The 18,013-nt window shown below is 37.5% G+C and overlaps 2 protein-coding genes across 2 annotated transcripts in view; one reads left to right on the top strand and one right to left on the bottom strand.

Annotated features, from left to right (window-relative positions):
• Nucleotides 1-1,544, bottom strand: part of GABRA4 (gamma-aminobutyric acid type A receptor subunit alpha4) — a 73,711-nt gene extending 72,167 nt beyond the window's left edge. Inside the window, exons 1-2 of the mRNA XM_008017485.3 lie at nt 1,455-1,544; nt 918-1,036 (exon numbers count right to left, since the gene is read on the bottom strand). Of these exons, the coding sequence (XP_008015676.2) occupies nt 918-1,036; nt 1,455-1,540 (205 nt within the window). The 5' untranslated portion in view covers nt 1,541-1,544. The remainder of the gene's footprint in view (nt 1-917; nt 1,037-1,454) is intronic.
• Nucleotides 1,545-3,482: 1,938 nt separating this feature from the next.
• The window catches only part of GABRB1 (gamma-aminobutyric acid type A receptor subunit beta1), a 439,513-nt gene continuing 424,982 nt past the window's right edge, over nt 3,483-18,013 (top strand). The window contains exon 1 of the mRNA XM_038008562.2: nt 3,483-3,745. The gene's annotated coding sequence lies outside the window, so the exon portion shown is untranslated. The remainder of the gene's footprint in view (nt 3,746-18,013) is intronic.

Below are 18,013 nucleotides of genomic sequence, written 5' to 3'. Positions count from 1 at the left end.
TCCTGTTCAACTCAGTTGCTGAAGGGTAATTAATGCAGTGTACTGTAAAGAACAGGGACTTTGAGATCAAAGGACCTGGGCCAAACCTATGAATGGTACCCTAGCAAGTCATTTGTCCTCGTTGAACTGGACTGAGAAGCTGTTTGAGGTTAATAATTGTATCTTCATATTTCTGTGGACGTAGTACCTAGCACAAAGCTTGCCACATAGATTTTCATTATATATGCAAAGGAAATATGAGTATGAAAAAGAGCAACAGTGCTGTTAATGGATGTACCTCTATTAAGTCCTTTATACCTATTTTGTTGAAGAAAGCAAGCTGAAACATCTCTAACTTTAAAGTCTTAGGAGGAAAGCAAATGACACATCGCCAAAAAAGAAAGGGAGAAAAAAGCATCCTGCTGTAGAAGAGAAAAGGAAAGGAATGGGTTCTCTAGCAGAGCAGGCAGCTTCATGCCCCAGATTTATGTCCTAGGTAGAACACTGGCCAAGGTTTTGGCATAGGCATGGACACGTGGGAGGACGAGGGACTTCAGTTCAGCTGCCTCAAGTGCAACCTGCTCTGAGCTAAGTGGCCAGGTTCAGGGAAACTATTCTCAGCGAAGAGCGGCCAGGCAGCTGAGCCCAGAGTTCCCATTTTTGACTCTTCCTCTCCAACCTCCCCCAACCAGCAGTCAGGTCCCGGGAGGTAATTAGTGTGGGGGAGAGGCAAAGCTTCTGAGGGGGCAGGGAGATGGGAAAGTACGGGTGGAGGCGGTCTTCTTGTCATAGGTCTCACCAAGAGAGGAGAGATAGAAAGAGAGAGAGATTTATTTTTGCACGTGAGGCATACCTAATGATATTCCCACAGACAGACAGACAGGAAGACCAAGAGAGGGACAGACAGGACACACTTGCGCGTTTGAAATCGTTCATACCCCCAAATCCAGGACGCAGCCTGTTGTCATAACCATCGAGCAAACTGTCCAGGATGCGGGTGAAATTTTCTGTGCACAATTTCTCCTCCTTTTGGTTCTGTCCTGGGGATTCGTTTAAACTGCAAGCGGAAAAAAAAAAAAAAAAAAAAAAAAAAAAAATGGGGGCGGAGGAGATTATTTTAAGAATCCATCAGAGAACAGGTGCAAACAGGTTTGTTTTCTAGGGAAAGAGTCGCTTGCCCCAAGCTAAAGGAGACGAGCCTGGGGGTTGGGATGCAGAAGACAGAAATGGTCAGGAAAAGCGCGCCGCGCCACAAGACCCCCAGTGCCCACATGCCTCTTGCATCCTGCGCCCTTCGTGCTCTCCGCATCTATGCGGTCACAGAAAAGCCTGGCTTCGGCCCCTTCTCTTACAGCTGAAATGTACACCCAGGGAGACCTAGTACACCCAGGGAAGAGCGAGTGGCCAAAGGGGTCCGGGAGCTGGTCATTTCTCCACTTTCCCTTGCCCACCTCCCCGCACCCCAGAGAACTTACCAAACCGCCAGGCACAGGAAGCGCAGGAGGGCGAAACTGACCCCGGCGGACAGAGCGATCGCGGGTACCTTCTTGGCAGAAACCATCTTTGCAACATGCCATACTTCAAGCCTGTTCACGTTTCCAGGCTCTTCAGATGCCCTGAGCAGGGTGCGAGGAGAGGGCAGAGAGGCTCCCGCGGCGTGCGCACACTCGCGCTCACACTCGCCCGCGCTCAGCCAGCCCGAGCCGCGGTGGGCGTGTGTGTGCACGGGGCCAGGGGAGGCGGAACCTGCCTTCCTCGCCCCCTCCTTTCTCGCTCAGCGCTCAATGTGTATGTAGAGCTATGTATACCGCTCCACACCCTTTCGTGCCCGCGCGCTGAAGGTTCTGGGGTTAGCATCCGCGCGCTTGCGCTGCAAGACTCGCCAAGTTTGTTCCGACCGTAACTCCGCGGATGAGGACCCGGGTATCTCGCCCCTCCTCCGGCTCCTCAGCCCCCGACCCCAGGTGGGCTTCCAGCCCACAGCAGTGCTCGGCCTCCTCCCTCCTGGGCCCCTCCCTTCCGCTGGGATTTGGATCTAACCAATGAAGCTCCTCTCTCGTCAGGTTGTGCGAGGACCTGTTTGTACCCAGAGTCAAGGTTGGAGGTGGAGAAAGGGCGGGTGATGGGGACTGCTGGGCGTGGGGTGGTAGCGGTGGTGAGGAGAGGGGATCAAGTCCGGGCTCAAAAGACCTTTGAGACCCTCCCCTTCAGGTGTTATGGGGGGCGGTAGGGAGGGCAATGAAAGCGAAAAGATTCTTCCTGCTAACGGGGGTTACAACTCACCCGGCTGACTCTCGCCAAACTGTTGGGAAGTGGACTCGAGCCGCACTCTAGTCCCAGTATTTGCTAAGCTATTGCTTTAAAGACACCCCATTTCTTTACCCGCCTCCACCAGACACGCGCACACCCTCCTCTTTGCTGCTCCATCCTTTTCTGGAGAGGAGGGGAGAAGTGGAGACAAGCCACCTCTGGTAAAAATCACTTTCACTTCTTGCGACACTCTTCTTTTTCAGAATGGAGTTGACTTACTTCCAGAGGTTGACCGCTTTAGGTAGGGGGCAAGGATGGCTGGAGAGAGAAAGGTGGGGAAAAAGAGAAAATGTGTGTGTGTGTGTGTGTGTGTGTGTGTGTGTGTGACAGAGAGAGAGAGAGAGAGAGAGAGAGAGAGAGAAGGTTGGGTATGGAGAGAAAGGATACATAAACTAAAATGGAGGGGGACAAATCTTAGTTCCCTTGTGACATGAAAGGGAACACTAAACTCTATATCTTTAGTGTTTTACTGAGCAAAGATAAGCATTCCCAGTAGATCTTTGGAAAACATTAATTATTGGCTTCAAGGGGGAAAAGCGTCTTTCAAATTAGAAATGATGCATGTGGAAATTTTCATATGATGGATCAATGAGCTAAGTAATTCCCATCTCCTGGAACCAAACACCAATTAGGTTCTAGTCAGAACTCTGATGATTTGTTCAAATTGGGATGACTAGTGGACGGGTATGAAGAGGGATCGCATTGTATTAGACAGGGGTTTTGGTTTTTTGTGTGTTTTAAACGTCTGGATTCAAGTTTTCTTTTTAAGGGAAAGCCAAAAGTGCCCATCGTGCGCAGTACCTACCTTCTCAGCATTCTGTACTGCTATCTCCATAGAATTTGTTAACTTCATCCTAATTCCATCTGTCACTCTTTTCTCATAGACTGTGGTCTCTCTGAGGGCCTGGGCTAAGTAATTTTCACTCATCTGTGTTTATTTTACCTGTTGTTACAGTGCATGGCACATAGAATGTCAATAAATATTTATTGAATGAACAATTAAACAAAGCAATGAATTGCTTATTCCCAGATCCATCTCATAAATTTGGATGACGTTCAAGCTCCCTCTTTTGGGAAAAATAATTGAAGTACTAGTGTATCCTCCAAATATGCCATGAAAGCATTGGTCACCACAGATTCTCCACATATTATATTATTTCTCTAATCTTAAAACTTTCCTACCTTTTTAAAAAGAGAGTTTAGCTCTGTTGCCCAGGTTGGGGAGCAGTGGTACCATCATAGCTGACTGCAGCCTCTATCTCTTGGGTTCAAGCAATCCTTCTACCTCAGCCTTCTAAGTAGTTGGAACTACAGGTATGTGTCACCATGCCCGGTTAATATATTTTTATATTTTTGTAGACATGTGGGGACTCTGTGATGTCACCAGACTGTGCTCAAACTCCTGGCCTCAAGCGATCTTCCTGCCTCTGTCTCCCAAAGTGCTGTGATGACAGATGTAAGCCACTACCTTACATTTGCAAGCCTATTCCTATACTTTCTGAAACCTAAATTGGTATTTTCTACCACTCTCCCTTGTAATTTTCATTTAAAAAATACATATATCAAAAAATTAACAACCCAAAATAATGGCTTTGGGGGAAAAAGTTACATATCGTATCTTTAAAATTCAAATTTAAAATCTGTGAAACTATTATATTCAAATTAAAAGAACATTCTTTCAGAGTAGCTACTTCCAGTTGTATTTTTATTAACTGGGTTATAGTATTCAAGTTCAGCTGAAGATAATACTAAAGACATTTATATCTCATTTCATTTTATTTCACAGTCTTTCATTCATGCTACTTTTATATTACTTCAAGAAGATATATGTTGAATTTCACTGCCTGAAATCTTTTTTAAAAAAATTGCTTGTTAACATGAGGGTTTTTGTTGTTGTTGTTGTTAGAAATCAAACATTCTGAAATGTTATAATTTACCTTAACTTGCAAATATAAATATGCTATTGTTTCCCATGTAAACTCCTATTTGTGATAGCCCAGGATTGTGAGTTAATTATTATTATCTGTGTAACTGTGCAGAAATATGAAGGTGTTAAATCATATCTATACTTTTTTTTCTTTAAGTTGATATAAGCCTCTGATTACTAGGTTTAGTAGAATTTGAATTGGGCCCAAGTACACTACCCCCAAATATCATTATATTAAGCCAGTCACATTTTATAGATTTAACAAATGAGTTTACTTCGAATATAATAAGATGCAAATAATACAGATAGCCCAACTGCTAACGTCTTAGGATGGACCCTTTAAAGTCCACAGTACCTATGAAATGCCCTGAAAATGAACACAAAATCTTGTGTTTATGTAAATATGTGCATTTTCCTGTGAGACTGTTTATCTCTCATCAAGTTCTTATAGGCCATGGACCAACATTTTAATATAAAAGATAACTCAAATATTAGAACATTCAACCAAACAAGTGAATGAATATTTGTAGTTAATGTGTGATAAAAATCTCTATCACATTTTATAAGCTTCCCCATTGCCAGTTTCTATAGACTGTCATGTAGATCTTAAGTCTCTTGTGGGTACTCGGTCCCATTTATTGTCAATTTATCATATGTCCAATGAGCTTGGTACACAAAATATTTGAGTGGTAATAAAGTAAATAGTCTGAAAGGGTTCAGTCTGTTCCTGTTTTTTTTTTTTTTTTTTTTTTTCATTAATTCTTTCTGGTAAATATTGAGCCAACTGTAACCATTTGAGAGGGTACTGATGTGAATTACTGCTTTAAATTCTGAAGACTTGTAGACATAGGCCCAGTTTGAAATGTTTCTGTTCCAAGAATTTAGAAGCTGTTGACAATTTTATGTTAATGTATTTCTCTGTCCCTTGTATTTTGCATAGGTGAGAAGAATTGATTTGATACTCTCTTAGTTAATGCCTTTTCTTATGTGTATTAAAACAGTGTTTCCACTGAAATATTACCTGTATATCAGCCTATTATCATTGTCTAGTTATAGACTTTTTTATCTTCATTCATTTCTTATTGTATGTATTCGAGGTATACAAAGAGATGTTTTGATATACATATATAGCAAAATGACTTTTACAGTCAAATTAACATATCCACCACCTTACATAGTTACCTTTTTGTGTGTGAGGTTCGAGTACCTAAAATCTACTCACTTAGCAAATTACTCTTCAGTGCACAATGAAACATTATTAACTGTGGCCTCATGCTGTACATTAGATCTTATTATACATAATGTATTATATATTATAATTATGATTAAATATTTTATAATATATAATAATTATAACTTTCTTATACAGAACTATAACTTTGTATGCTTCAAGCTGTATCTCCTAAATTCCCCCCACCACCCCTCTTTTGGAAACTACCATTCTACTCTCAGTTTCTACATATTTGACTATTTATAGATTCCACAAATAAGTGAGATCATTTCATATTTATTTTTCTGTGCTTTCTGTGTCTGGTCTATTTCACTTACTACATGTCCACCAGGTTCATCTATGTTGTTGCAAATGGCAGTATCCCTTCTTTTTCAAAGCTGAACATATATGTGTGTGTCTATACATATGTACACACACACATACATACACACACATATATATGCACACATACCCATATATATATAACAGTTTCTTTATTCATTCATTCACTGATGGACACACATAGGTTGTATCCATATCTTGACTATTATGAATAATGCTGCAATAAACATTAGAGCTCAGATATCTCTACAAGATGCTGATTTTATTTCCTTTGGGTGTATGTTCAGAAGAGGGATTGCTAGGTCATATAATAGTGCTATGTTTAGTTTTTTGAGGGACCTCCATACCATTTCCACAATGGATGTACCAGTTTACATTCCCACCAACAGTGTCAAGGGTTTCCTAATCTGGGAGAATTTAACATATTGTATTTGAGTAAACATTTCATAATACCAGTTAATACTGCTGTCAAAATAAGAATTTTTGTTTGCCATATAGTTAATGCAGATTTAGTTATTTCAGTGCAGTTGTTTGAAAAAAATAAAATTTTGACAATATTTTTATCTGAATAAACTCTACACATGAAATTTGGAAAGTCACCTGTTATAGTATGTATTTTAGATTATTAATTATTTTTTATAATTTTCTGAGATCAAGTTGGACATTAAGACAATATATCAACACTTAATAGTCTCCAAGATCTCACATTAATTTGAAATACATTCAGAAATATTAGTTATTCAATATTAGCTTTTGTTTTATTTGAAAGTCTGAAGTTTTAAAATAAGTGGAAAGAATACAGTTTAAGGGAATACAATCCAAGTAATACATTTGATAACTACTTTTGGGCTCAATTGAAAATGCCTAATAATGTATGAAGCATTATTTTACTCATCAGACCTTGAATTCTGAAATAAGCTCTCAGGATAAGTTTAGAAGTACTACTCCAAAGAGCCATAATTGTGTGTGTGAGATTGTGTGTGTGATTGTGTGTAATTAGTACAGAGTACTAATTATTACAAGAAACATTCCTTTAATTATGTTAGGTATATGGGTGGTATGTGTGTAGTTTTAAAGTTTCTGAAAAAGATTATACTATTGTTAAGAGATAGATTTATTTTCAGCACCTAATAGTAATGGTTTGCAAGGATAATTTATGCATTACCAGTAGTGCCCCAAATTAACCCATATCATTCATTTAGAGGGGATACACAAAGATGTAAATACTGGAAGTATGATTCATTTGATGGCCATTTAAACATTGTTAAATTTGTTGCCAAGTGCCTATTTTATAATGAATACAATGTCTGTTTTGTTTCAAGACTGATAAGGGACTAATAGAACCACTTTGGAAAGCAGTTTGCCAATACGTTTAAGTTTTAACATATTCATACCATATGACCAAACCATCTAATTTAAATTTTATATCTCCAAGAAACTCTCAAACATGTTCATGAGGAGACATCTAAAATATGTTATGTTGTTTGTAATAGTGGAAACTTAGAAACAAATTAAATATCATTTAACAGGGAAGTGGATACGTTATATTGTGGTGTAAAGAGAGAACTAGACCACAATTAAAATAAGGAAATAAGATATACGTTTCAATATAAATATATCAGGAGTAAATGTATACAAAATAAGCAAGAGGCAAAAGAAAGAAACCATTCTCCAACGAGTTGAAGACACCAATGACTGACAGAAATTGTTTAGTTTACAAGATAATGGATAAAAAAGAAACAGTGCTAAAACTCCCTCTGCTTGTAACAAAACTAGCTAAAATGGGTTAACGTCAATATGGCTGCTAAACTAATTTTGCAGAGAACAGACATGTTGACATCACAGGCTGAATTTTCATTGCATGTTTCATACTAACTCCTCCCAAATTTGCACATGGGACCCATGAGGAGGCATGAAGAGATACCTGTGCATGCCCAAGGACTTTCCAGACCTCCTCTTTCCTTCCACCAATCTCCTACTAATTCCAGAATGCACCCCCTAAACTTTTGCAATAAAATTACTACTTTAAAGCCAGCACAGGGAGACAGATTTGAGCTGGACTCATGTCACCTTGTTAGTCAAATTGCAATAAAAACCTTTTCTTTTCTCAAAAACTCAGTGACATAGTATTGGCTTCTAGTGCATCAGGGAGCAAAGCTCTTTCTCTCAATAATGATAATATCTTCAGCCAAATACTCATATAAAATTTAAAACATAAAAAAACACATTGTTCATGTTGTGGGTATATATGTAGCCAAATGAACAAATTTTCATGAAAAAATAAATAACAAATTCAAGATAATGGCTATCTGTGGCAGAAAGAGGAATGAAATCAGAAAGAGCAACATTGACTATTTCAACCGTTTATGTAGAGCTTTATCTCATTAAAAATACCTGAAGCAAATATGGCAAAATCTTAAGATTTGCTAAATCTGGTGGTCAGGACTTAGGTGTTCACTATGTTACTTTTTTTGTATTCATCTTCTCTTGTGGAGCAAAGCACTATAAAACTTTCTAGCTTAAAACAATTTATGATACTCTCTTACAGTGCACATAGTTTGACTAGGCTCATGTGGTGGTTTTCTCTGGAGGTCCTTCATCCCATTGCACTTAGATAGTGGCTGGGGCTGGCATACTTTGAAGGTTTGACTGAGCTGGGCATTGAAGATAGCTTATTGCTTCACATGACTGGTGCCTCAGATAGAGAGGGGGAATTGGCTGGAGATCTCTCTCTCTCTCTCCCTTCCACACCCCCGTCCCCGCTTTCTCTCTGTCTTACTTGGCCAGTTTGGATTTCCACATAACGTGATAGTCTTGGGGTAGTAAGACTTTTTATATGCCGGCTGGTTTTTCCAAAGTAAACATTTCAAGTTAGGCTGAAGCTGAAGACTTCTTATGACCAAACTTTGAAAGTCACAGAGCATTATTCTATTGGTCAGAGCAGGTAACATTGTCAAACCAGATTCATGCAGAGGGGATACACAAAGATGTAAATACTGAGACATGTGATTCATTTGATGGCCATCTTAGAAGACTATTATATGTATTTTTCATATGCCTGAAATATTTCATAAAACTAATTGAATAGCATTTTATAAGAATGGTGTGATGGTTAACTTTGTGTTAATTTGCCTAGATCGCAGTACCCAGATGTTTGGTAAAACATTATTTTCATTTTATTTATTTATTTATTTATTTATTTATTTAGAGAGGGAGTCTCGCTCTGTTGCCCAGGCTGGAGTACAGTGGCATGATCTCGGCTCACTGCAAGCTCTGCCTTCCAGGTTCACGCCATTCTTCTGCCTCAGCCTCCCGAGTAGCTGGGACTACAGGCGCCTGCCACTATGCCCAGCTAATTTTTTGTATTTTCAGTAGAGACAGGGTTTCATCGTGTTAGCCAGGATGGTCTCGGTTTCCTGACCTCGTGATCTGTCCACCTCAGCCTCCTAAAGTGATGGGATTGCAGGAGTGAGCCACTGCGCCCGGTCAGATATTATTTTCTATATTTCTGTGAACATATTTCTTAGATGAAATAAAGATTTTAATCAGTAGACTTCCAGTAAAACAGATCACCCTCCATAATTTGGGCTAGCCTCATCCAATCTGTTGAAGGCCTTAATAGACAAAGACTGACCTCCCAGAAGAGGGAATTCTGCCAGCAGATGGACTTCAGAATTGAACTGCAACATTAGGTATTCCCTGGGTCTCCTGTCTGCCAGACTTCCCCGCAGATTTTGGGTTTAACAACCCCTGTAATTGTGTGAGTCAATTCCTTAAAATTTCTACAGATAGAATGATCTATACTCTATTGATTCAATTTATCTAGAAAATCCTAACTAATACAGTTGTATGGAGATACAAGAGTAAATGTTTATTAAATGTTTTGGGTTCTAGTAAAATTTTGTGTGTCAATTCAATGTTAAAATTTTTCTCACCTTTCAAATGACATTATTGTTCCAAAAAGTGATATGAAATTGTTACAGAACTCTGAACCTTATCTTACAACAACTTATTGTTTTTATTACTCTTATGATGGGCAGTTTTTTATTACACAATTAATAACTCATGGTATGTGAACCATTATAAATGTTAAACCTTCATGAACTATTACTTAGATTCTAAAGTAATCATTATATTTGAATTTTGTTCTTTTGACTTTTCAATCAAACAATGCATTCTCACTGTAGAAATTTTGGAGACAACAAAATACTAGAAAGAAACATTACATACCATACAATCATTCAAGTAAAACACTTTAAAACTCTTTTTTAAAAAATAGGCCTAAGCCTTTGCAAAAATATCAACATTTACTTTACAAGCTTTAGGAAAAAAAGTAGTGAGTGAGCAAATTTGGCCAGTTAATAAGCCCAAGAAACAAAGATGCAGAATGTACTGTGTATTTTATACAATTTTATTGTATATATTTGCATTGGATGTTGCTATTTTATCATTTTTTTTAACTGGTGATATGAAGCGATTCCTCTTTTAAATATATTTATAATCAGAAGAAAACATAAATTAAACCTAAAGAATGCATGTATTTCCACTAATCATTCTAGACTCAAATATTTTCGTCTTTCAAATGTTTAAATAAGAACCACCTTTAAAGTAAAGCACAATGGCAGAAATGTATGTGATATTTTCTGTATCTTTAAGCCCCCAGTACAGAAACTATAACACAAATCAGACACACGTAAACTAAATTATTAAAGTATTATAGATGTGTACTAGCCTGCCATCAAACCAACACAGTGTTTGGAATTAAACGTTTACCTTCCAGACAAATCTGTGAAGCCTGAACATGATACGGTGGTGAAATATGTGGTCCTCAAAAGACTAGGAAGCTAGACTGCTCTTCATTACCATCTGGTGGCTACTGCATGGAGTGGCATTAACCATAATTTTAAGAGAACGTTAAAGGGACTGAATATCATAGGAATAGGAGGAGAACCTCAATAGTATTAATATTGAGAATGCATGAGGATAAATATCAGAGAAGGATTAGGGACTTTACCATAGAAAAGTACACCACAAAAAGTTATTTATTGGAAACAGTTTACAGTGAGCAAAAGTTGAATGATTTATGAATAGCATAAGACTTCCAAATCATTCCTATTTGCTTTATAATAAAAAAACTTTATTTTAGTGATAAATTCTATGTAGCAAATTGTCTGAATCTACTAAAGCTTTCAGTCCTCCATGTATCTTCACATGTCACTTGCCTCAGAAATACCCTTTTCTATTTTATCTACCTGGAAAACACATATCTTTAAAATTTAGATTAAGTTCACCTCACTTATGAAATTTATGTCCTCCCAGGTAAGGGTTTTGTTATCTGTCTCTACAGACTGTTGTACTTCTGTGGACCATTTGCCTAATGGTTTCTTTTCATGACTGACTGAGTTTCTTGAGGATGGGGATGCTGTTTTATTTATTCTTGTAAGACCCAAGCTCTAAGCATTTAATATGCTTATGTAAGGAAAGGATCCAGGAGGGAGTTCATTGTTATTTAGGAAATAAATAACAATATTTTAAGCCAAAAGAAACCTCTCACATTTCAGACTTGACAGACACTGAGACAAGGGACAAATTTAGGTTTTGGAGAAAGTAAATGTCCATATTGACATTCAAGTTTCCCACTTCCATCACAGAAATGCAAAGCCAAAACAGAACCAGAGAAATCATCTAGTTCTGCTACATTCTTTTAAGTATGGGAATGAGGCTCAGAGAGACGACATGATTTTCCTAAGTTTCTATAATTGCTAACTACCAGAATCAGGATGGAAATCCCAGTCTTCTGACTCTTCCTCCAGTGAGGCGTTTATTCTGTTGATTTAATCTCTGACTTCCCTTAAGGGGAACCTTAGGTCTAGGAAATTGGGCTTTGAACCTAAAATGCAATGCCCTTTCAAGAACTGAATCCTATTCTTGATCCATGTCAGCTCACACATATTTACAGGCAAGTTAGGAAATCATTAATTATGCTATGCGACATTGCAATAATACATTTAAAACATTCTTTGTTTTTTTTTTGTTTGTTTGTTTTGTGTTTTTGTTTTGTTTTTGGTTTTGGTTTTGGGTTTTAGATGGAGTGTTGCTCTGTCACCAGGCTGGAGTGTAGTGGTGTGATATCGGCTCATGCAACCTCCACCTCCTGGGTTCAAGTGATTCTCCTGCCTCAGCCTCCCGAGTAGCTGGGACTACAGGCGCGTGCCACCAAGCCTGTCTAATTTTTTGTATTTTAGTACAGACAGAGTTTCACCATGTTGGCCAGGCTGATCTCGATCTCCTGACCTCGTGATCTGCCCGCCTTGGCCTCTCAAAGTGCTGGGATTACAGGCGTGAGCCACCATGCCTGGCCTACAATAATGTATTTAAAACTTTCTTAAAGTTATTTAACTTTTCCCAGTGGTTACAATTCTAGGCATTGATTCTAAAAAGATGACAAGACACTGATGTCAAGATTATAGGCACAATGAGCAATAGGGCATCATTATTAATACCTTTTCTTTTTAGATATTTTTCTTTTCTTTTTTTTTTTTTTTTTTTTTAGCAGCAGCAAGATTTATTGTGAAGAGCAAGAGAACTAAGCTTCTACAGCATGGAAGGGGACCCGAGTGGGTTGCCCTATTTTTAGTTTTTATGGGTACATGGCAGGTGTATTTGTTTATGGGGTACATGAGATATTTTAATACAGGTATGGAATGCATAATAATATTAATACTTTTGGGGAAAAAAAAAGAATAGATTCCCTGGTATAATTTCTGATGTCTTTGGCTATTAAAGGATATACTTTAGGGCTGAAAGGGAAGAGTTTGAGGTGCTCAAAACGCACCTTGCTTTTTGACTGTCTCTTCCACCTATGGGTGAGGCCAAACACTTGATTTAAAAAACAAACAGACAAACAAACAACAACAACAAAAAAAACAAATGACACAGTCTCTTCGAGTCTGTTAAGATACGCAGTTTATAATCCAGAATCAGTTTTATTCTGTGAATGTGTTCAAATACATTTGATGCCATATCGTCTAGTTTTTCCACCTTTAAAAATTATACTTCTAGGAAAAACAATATGTTTCGTATTTGAAATGTAATACTTATAATTTAAATAGTTTTGTTTTTCCTTGAAGGTCAATGGCATGCAGTGATTTGTAATTGTTGCTAAGACATATATAGGAACTGAATTCTGAGAGGCTAAGGAGCAGGCAAATGCAATCACCTAGATGGAGACAGAGCCTAAGCCAAGAGTGGGCCTAGCGGGAGGCCAGACACACCTGTCTTTGTGACTCCTAGGGTTAACGTCTTGGATGCAGAAACCTTCCTGAAGTGATTTTTAAAAATGGTTCTTGGTGGGGCCAGGTGTGATGGCTCAGGTCTGTAATCCCAGCACTTTGGGAGGCTGAGGCCGGTGGATCACGAGGTCAGGAGATCGAGACCATCCTGGCTAACACGGTGAAACCCTGTCTCTGCTGAAAATACAAAAAATTAGCCGGGCGTAGTGGCAGGCACCTGTAGTCCCAGCTACTTGGGAGGCTGAGGCAGGAGAATGGTGAGAACCCAGGAGGGGGAGCTTGCAGTGAGCCAAGATTGCGCCACTGCACTCCAGCCTGGGAAACAGAGCGAGACTCTGTCTCAGAAAACAAACAAACAAACGAAAAAATCCAGTGAGATTTTAAATGTCAGTGTATGCTGAAAAGGTAGCAAACTTGTGGTTTGAGCACAATATCTAATAAGGATCTATTTGATATTAAAAGAGAAAGTAGTAAAGCAGTGCAAACATTTCAGTCATAAAGTAAAGGCTATCGACAGCCCCTCTTAACTTATAGTCAGCTTTTTTTAAGCCTCCTGAAGATCCAACGACTAAAAATGTCCTTTTGTCAATCACAGAGAACTTTACATCTCCCTTTGCATGTTCTCTAAAATTAGGAACCACTGCTTCTGCAATGGTTACCAAATTTCTTTACCTAACTCTTTAAGAGTCAACTTGTAACATATGGGGCTTAGCAAAATTGTGCCTTTATTTAATTTGTCCTCTACTCTGCCTTATTTGCAGCCAAACTTTCAGCATTTTACCCTTTGTCTTATGAATACAAATGTCTTCTTTCCTCCCTTTTTTCATTTGTTCTTGTACTTATATTTTTTAAATTACTTAAAAACTTGGAGGTATCTGATTTGAAGAGGCTCTTGTTTTTCTGTGTTTTTTTTCCCACATCTTCTAATAAAGAAGCAATAATGTCTTTTTGTTTTATCTTGCTTGATAAAAATAAGATACTATTTTTCTGACTCATTTTGACATTCTTTGAGAATGGAATCCCTTCCATTAGATTATTTATGACAGAATTATGACAAAAAATGTGTTTTTCTCTGTCCCTGATATATTGAATTATGACCACAGATTTTGATTTTAGATTGAGTTCATCTTTCAAAAATTTCATAAGGCTACCAACCTGTCACAGACAGACCCTTCATTATGTTATGCTGAAAGAATTGGGTTCTTGGGAAAGATACTTATTGTAATAAAATGATACTATACATATATAATACATACAACACAGAATGCATATTCCTGCAGAGTTTGCAGTATTAAAAAATTTAAAATGTATTTAAGATTTTCCTATAATAATCATAAGATAGAACTATTTTCTTTTATAGGTCAGGTACATCTATTGCATCTGTATCTTATATCATGAATACAAAATTATTCCAAAATCAAATTGCTCCACTTGCTTTTTATTATAGTGACTTGAATTATGATAAGACGTGTAGCTATTAAAAAACTGTTTTTCAAGTGGGGAATTATAGAGTCCAAGAATCAAAAATCATTATATCTAGGTTTAGCATAAGGTTCTGTAACTAACATGTTATTTTCAACACATTTGGCTTTTCTTGTAACACAAAGTTTTGCTATGTGTGAACCCTAACAGGAACAAGTGGGATTAAGTGGGATAAATAGAAAATATAGTAAGATGATAGACCAAATATTTCAATAATTGCATTATATATAAAAGTAAATGCTGCAATTAAAGATTGCCACACTGAATAACAAAACCAATCTCAAGTGTACTTAAAAGAGATAAACTTTAGGCTGGGGATGGTGGCTCAAGCCTGGGATTCCAGCACTTTGGGAGCCTGAGGCAGGTAGATTGCTTGAACTCAGGAGTTTGAGACCAGCCTGGGCAACATAGCAAAGCCTGCAAAAAATTAGCCAGTAGAAAGTTTGTGTTAGAATATAAGGAATACCATGTACTTGTTGTCCCACCTAATCAGGAAGCTGAGGTCAGAGGGTGGCTTGAGCCTAGGAGGCCAAGGCTGCAGGGAGCCATGTCTGAGTGACAGAGTGAGACCCTGTTTGGATAAAAAAAAGAAAAAGAAAAGAAAATACCTAAACTTTAAATGTAAAGACAGAAAATTTTAAGGTGAAGTACACATCATTTGTCATTATATTAATATCCAGCAAAAGATGCTTTATCTGAAAAATGTATTGTTAAAGAGAGATGCTTCAAAGTGATAAAGAGGTAAACCCATCAGAATGATCTAATAATTCTGAATTTATCTGAACCTCAATTAATAGCTTAAAAAACTAAAGAATACATTGACAAAACTAAGATCTCTAATTATAGTGGGATGTTTTAACATACCTTTCTCAGTAACTAAAGGAACAAACAGATGAAAAATGTAATAAAGGCAGAGATGATTTTAACAGCACTGTTAACAAACTGGACTTCACTGACATGGAGAGAATGCTGCACCTAATAACTGCAGAGTATATATATTCTTTTCAAATGACATGTAACGTTTTCTCAAGTTGACCACGTGCAGGCTTTTAAAGCATGCCAAATAAGAATGTCAGGGAATAGAAATCATACCAAAAACGTTCTTTGACCATTGTGAAATTAATCTTGAAGTCAATAGCAATAGATGACCAGATAATCTTTCTAGAGAATGAAGAAAAGTTGGGGCAAGAGGCTGGATAGGGGAGACAGATAACAAGGAGATATAAGCCTTACTAAGACATTTGTATTCTAACAGCATTGAGTACCATTAAAGGATGTATACTTTGGAACTGATATAATCAAGTTTGTATTTTTAAATAGTCATTCTGGTTGCAGCTGAGATGCTGCGGGGGAAGGATTGTGAGATTAGGTAAATAATGTTTTGGAGTGAAGTATAGAGACAGGCGGGCCAATTTGCCCTTACACTATTATAGATGAGTGTGGTTGCTTGAACTGGACTAGTGGCAGTGGAAATGGAAATAAGAGGAAAGATTAGAGAAATATTTAGGTGGCAAGATGGGCATTGTTGGCATTTGTTAATAAGAAATGACTCCCAGATGTTTGTCTTGGTTACATGCTTGAGTGTTGTCATTCATTAAATACAGAATACAGGAAGTTGGAGGGCAGAAAACGAGAGATGATCATTGTGGGACAACCAAAGGTGCCCTACAGTCACTTAAACTCAGAACAGTACTCTGCACCTGAAATATACATTTGAAATGATAAATGGTAAATAAGGCATGGGCTAGATGAGGTTATACAAACAAATAATAGAAGACAGTAGAAAGTTTGTGTTAGAATATAAGGAATGCCAACTGTAAAACTTTTAATATTGACTATCATTTGAGGAAAAAATAAAATATTTTACCTTTTTTATTTTTTTTCTCGAGATGGAGTCTCACTCTATTGCCCAGGCTGGTGTGCAGTGGCATGAACTTGGCTCACTGTAACCTCTGCCTTCCAGGTTCAAGTGATTCTCCTGCCTCAGCCTCCCAAGTAGCTGGGATTACAGCTTCCCGCCACCACACCCAACTAAATTTTTTTTGTATTTTTAGTGGAGACAAGGTTTCACCATGTTGGCCAGGCTGATCTTGAACTCCTGACCTCAAGTGATCCACCCGCCTCAGCCTCCGAAAGTGCTGGGATTACAGGCATGAGCCACTGCACCCAGTCAACATTCTAACTGGGCTTCTAAAAATACCAACATTATTAAATGTAGTCACCCTATCATCCTATCAGATACTACATTTTGTTCACCCTATATTTTTGTATATAAATATAAAATAAAATATAAATATATTCAAAATATTTATTAATTAAATTTTATATAAATTATGTATTTATAAAAAGTTAAATATTTGTTTTTGTATCAAAACATCACATTTACCACACAAACATATATACCTATTTTGTTCCCATAATAATTAAAAATTTAAAAAATACCACTATTATAATGTATTTGCCTTACAGGCTTATCTATATAATTTTAAAGAACAACACCTAAAATTAATGCATTAACACAGGTAATCAACACTATCTACTAAGTTTAATGTGGTTACATTAAGAACAGCATCAATTTTAATTTTTTTGAGAAGCAAAAATTAGAACTTGAGAGCTAGTAAGTCCAGTTATAAAAACCATGCTTATGACCATTGACAAGAAGCCTCTAGGTGGCCAGATGATGTCAAAGTCATATGATAGCTAAAATAAAAATCTACACAATTGTGGATTATCTCCAAAGGTGCTCTGGAATTTGATTGTAGGAGTGGAGAAGTTAGTTGGTTAAGGTGATTTAAGTTGGGGGGTTTTAGGGCCTGTCTGCTGGATAAGGAGAAGTGAGCCAAAAACATTATATATTGACCACAGTGTGATTGAGGTAGACTCAACAGGTGGTCTCCAGCCTGGAACGGAAATAAATAAAACCAAGAACGTGATGATGGTCACCATTTGATAAGCAACTGGAAGTTTCATCTAAAGTCAGTAGTTTTTAATGGATGCGTATACTTCGAAAGCTTACTTTTTAAAGACTTTGCCAAACAGTTCACAAAACAAGATGTTCGGATGAGCTGTGCAAGCCTGTGCAGATAAACTAAGAATTCTTACCACAGCTGACATTTTAACCAGGCTTCTACTCACCTCTGGATAAATTTGGCTGTTTTGCTACAGATTCTCAGCCAGCCTTTGCTTTGGTGCACACTCAAGGAAGCTTTCTCAATGAGTGGCACACACTGTCTTGTCCTTCCTTTAATAAGTAATGAAACAATGCAGCAGGAATTGCAATCACAAAAGTATTTCTTTAAAAAAATGTTTAAGATGTAATCAGATGATCATGTTATCTGAGCAACAAACTATAATAAAATATAGCCAGTAAAGCTAGCTAGACCCATTTGCTGACAATTAGAGCAGTAATAACTTTTTACATTATTTAGCTCAGGTCTCTGCCCCATCATTGCTTAAGAGATGAGAACCTGA

This window comes from Chlorocebus sabaeus, chromosome 27 (assembly GCF_047675955.1).
Source record: "Chlorocebus sabaeus isolate Y175 chromosome 27, mChlSab1.0.hap1, whole genome shotgun sequence".
Lineage (NCBI taxonomy): Eukaryota > Metazoa > Chordata > Mammalia > Primates > Cercopithecidae > Chlorocebus > Chlorocebus sabaeus.
The sequence above is the reverse complement of the archived record's forward strand: the minus strand, read 5'-3'. Positions and strand labels throughout refer to the sequence as shown.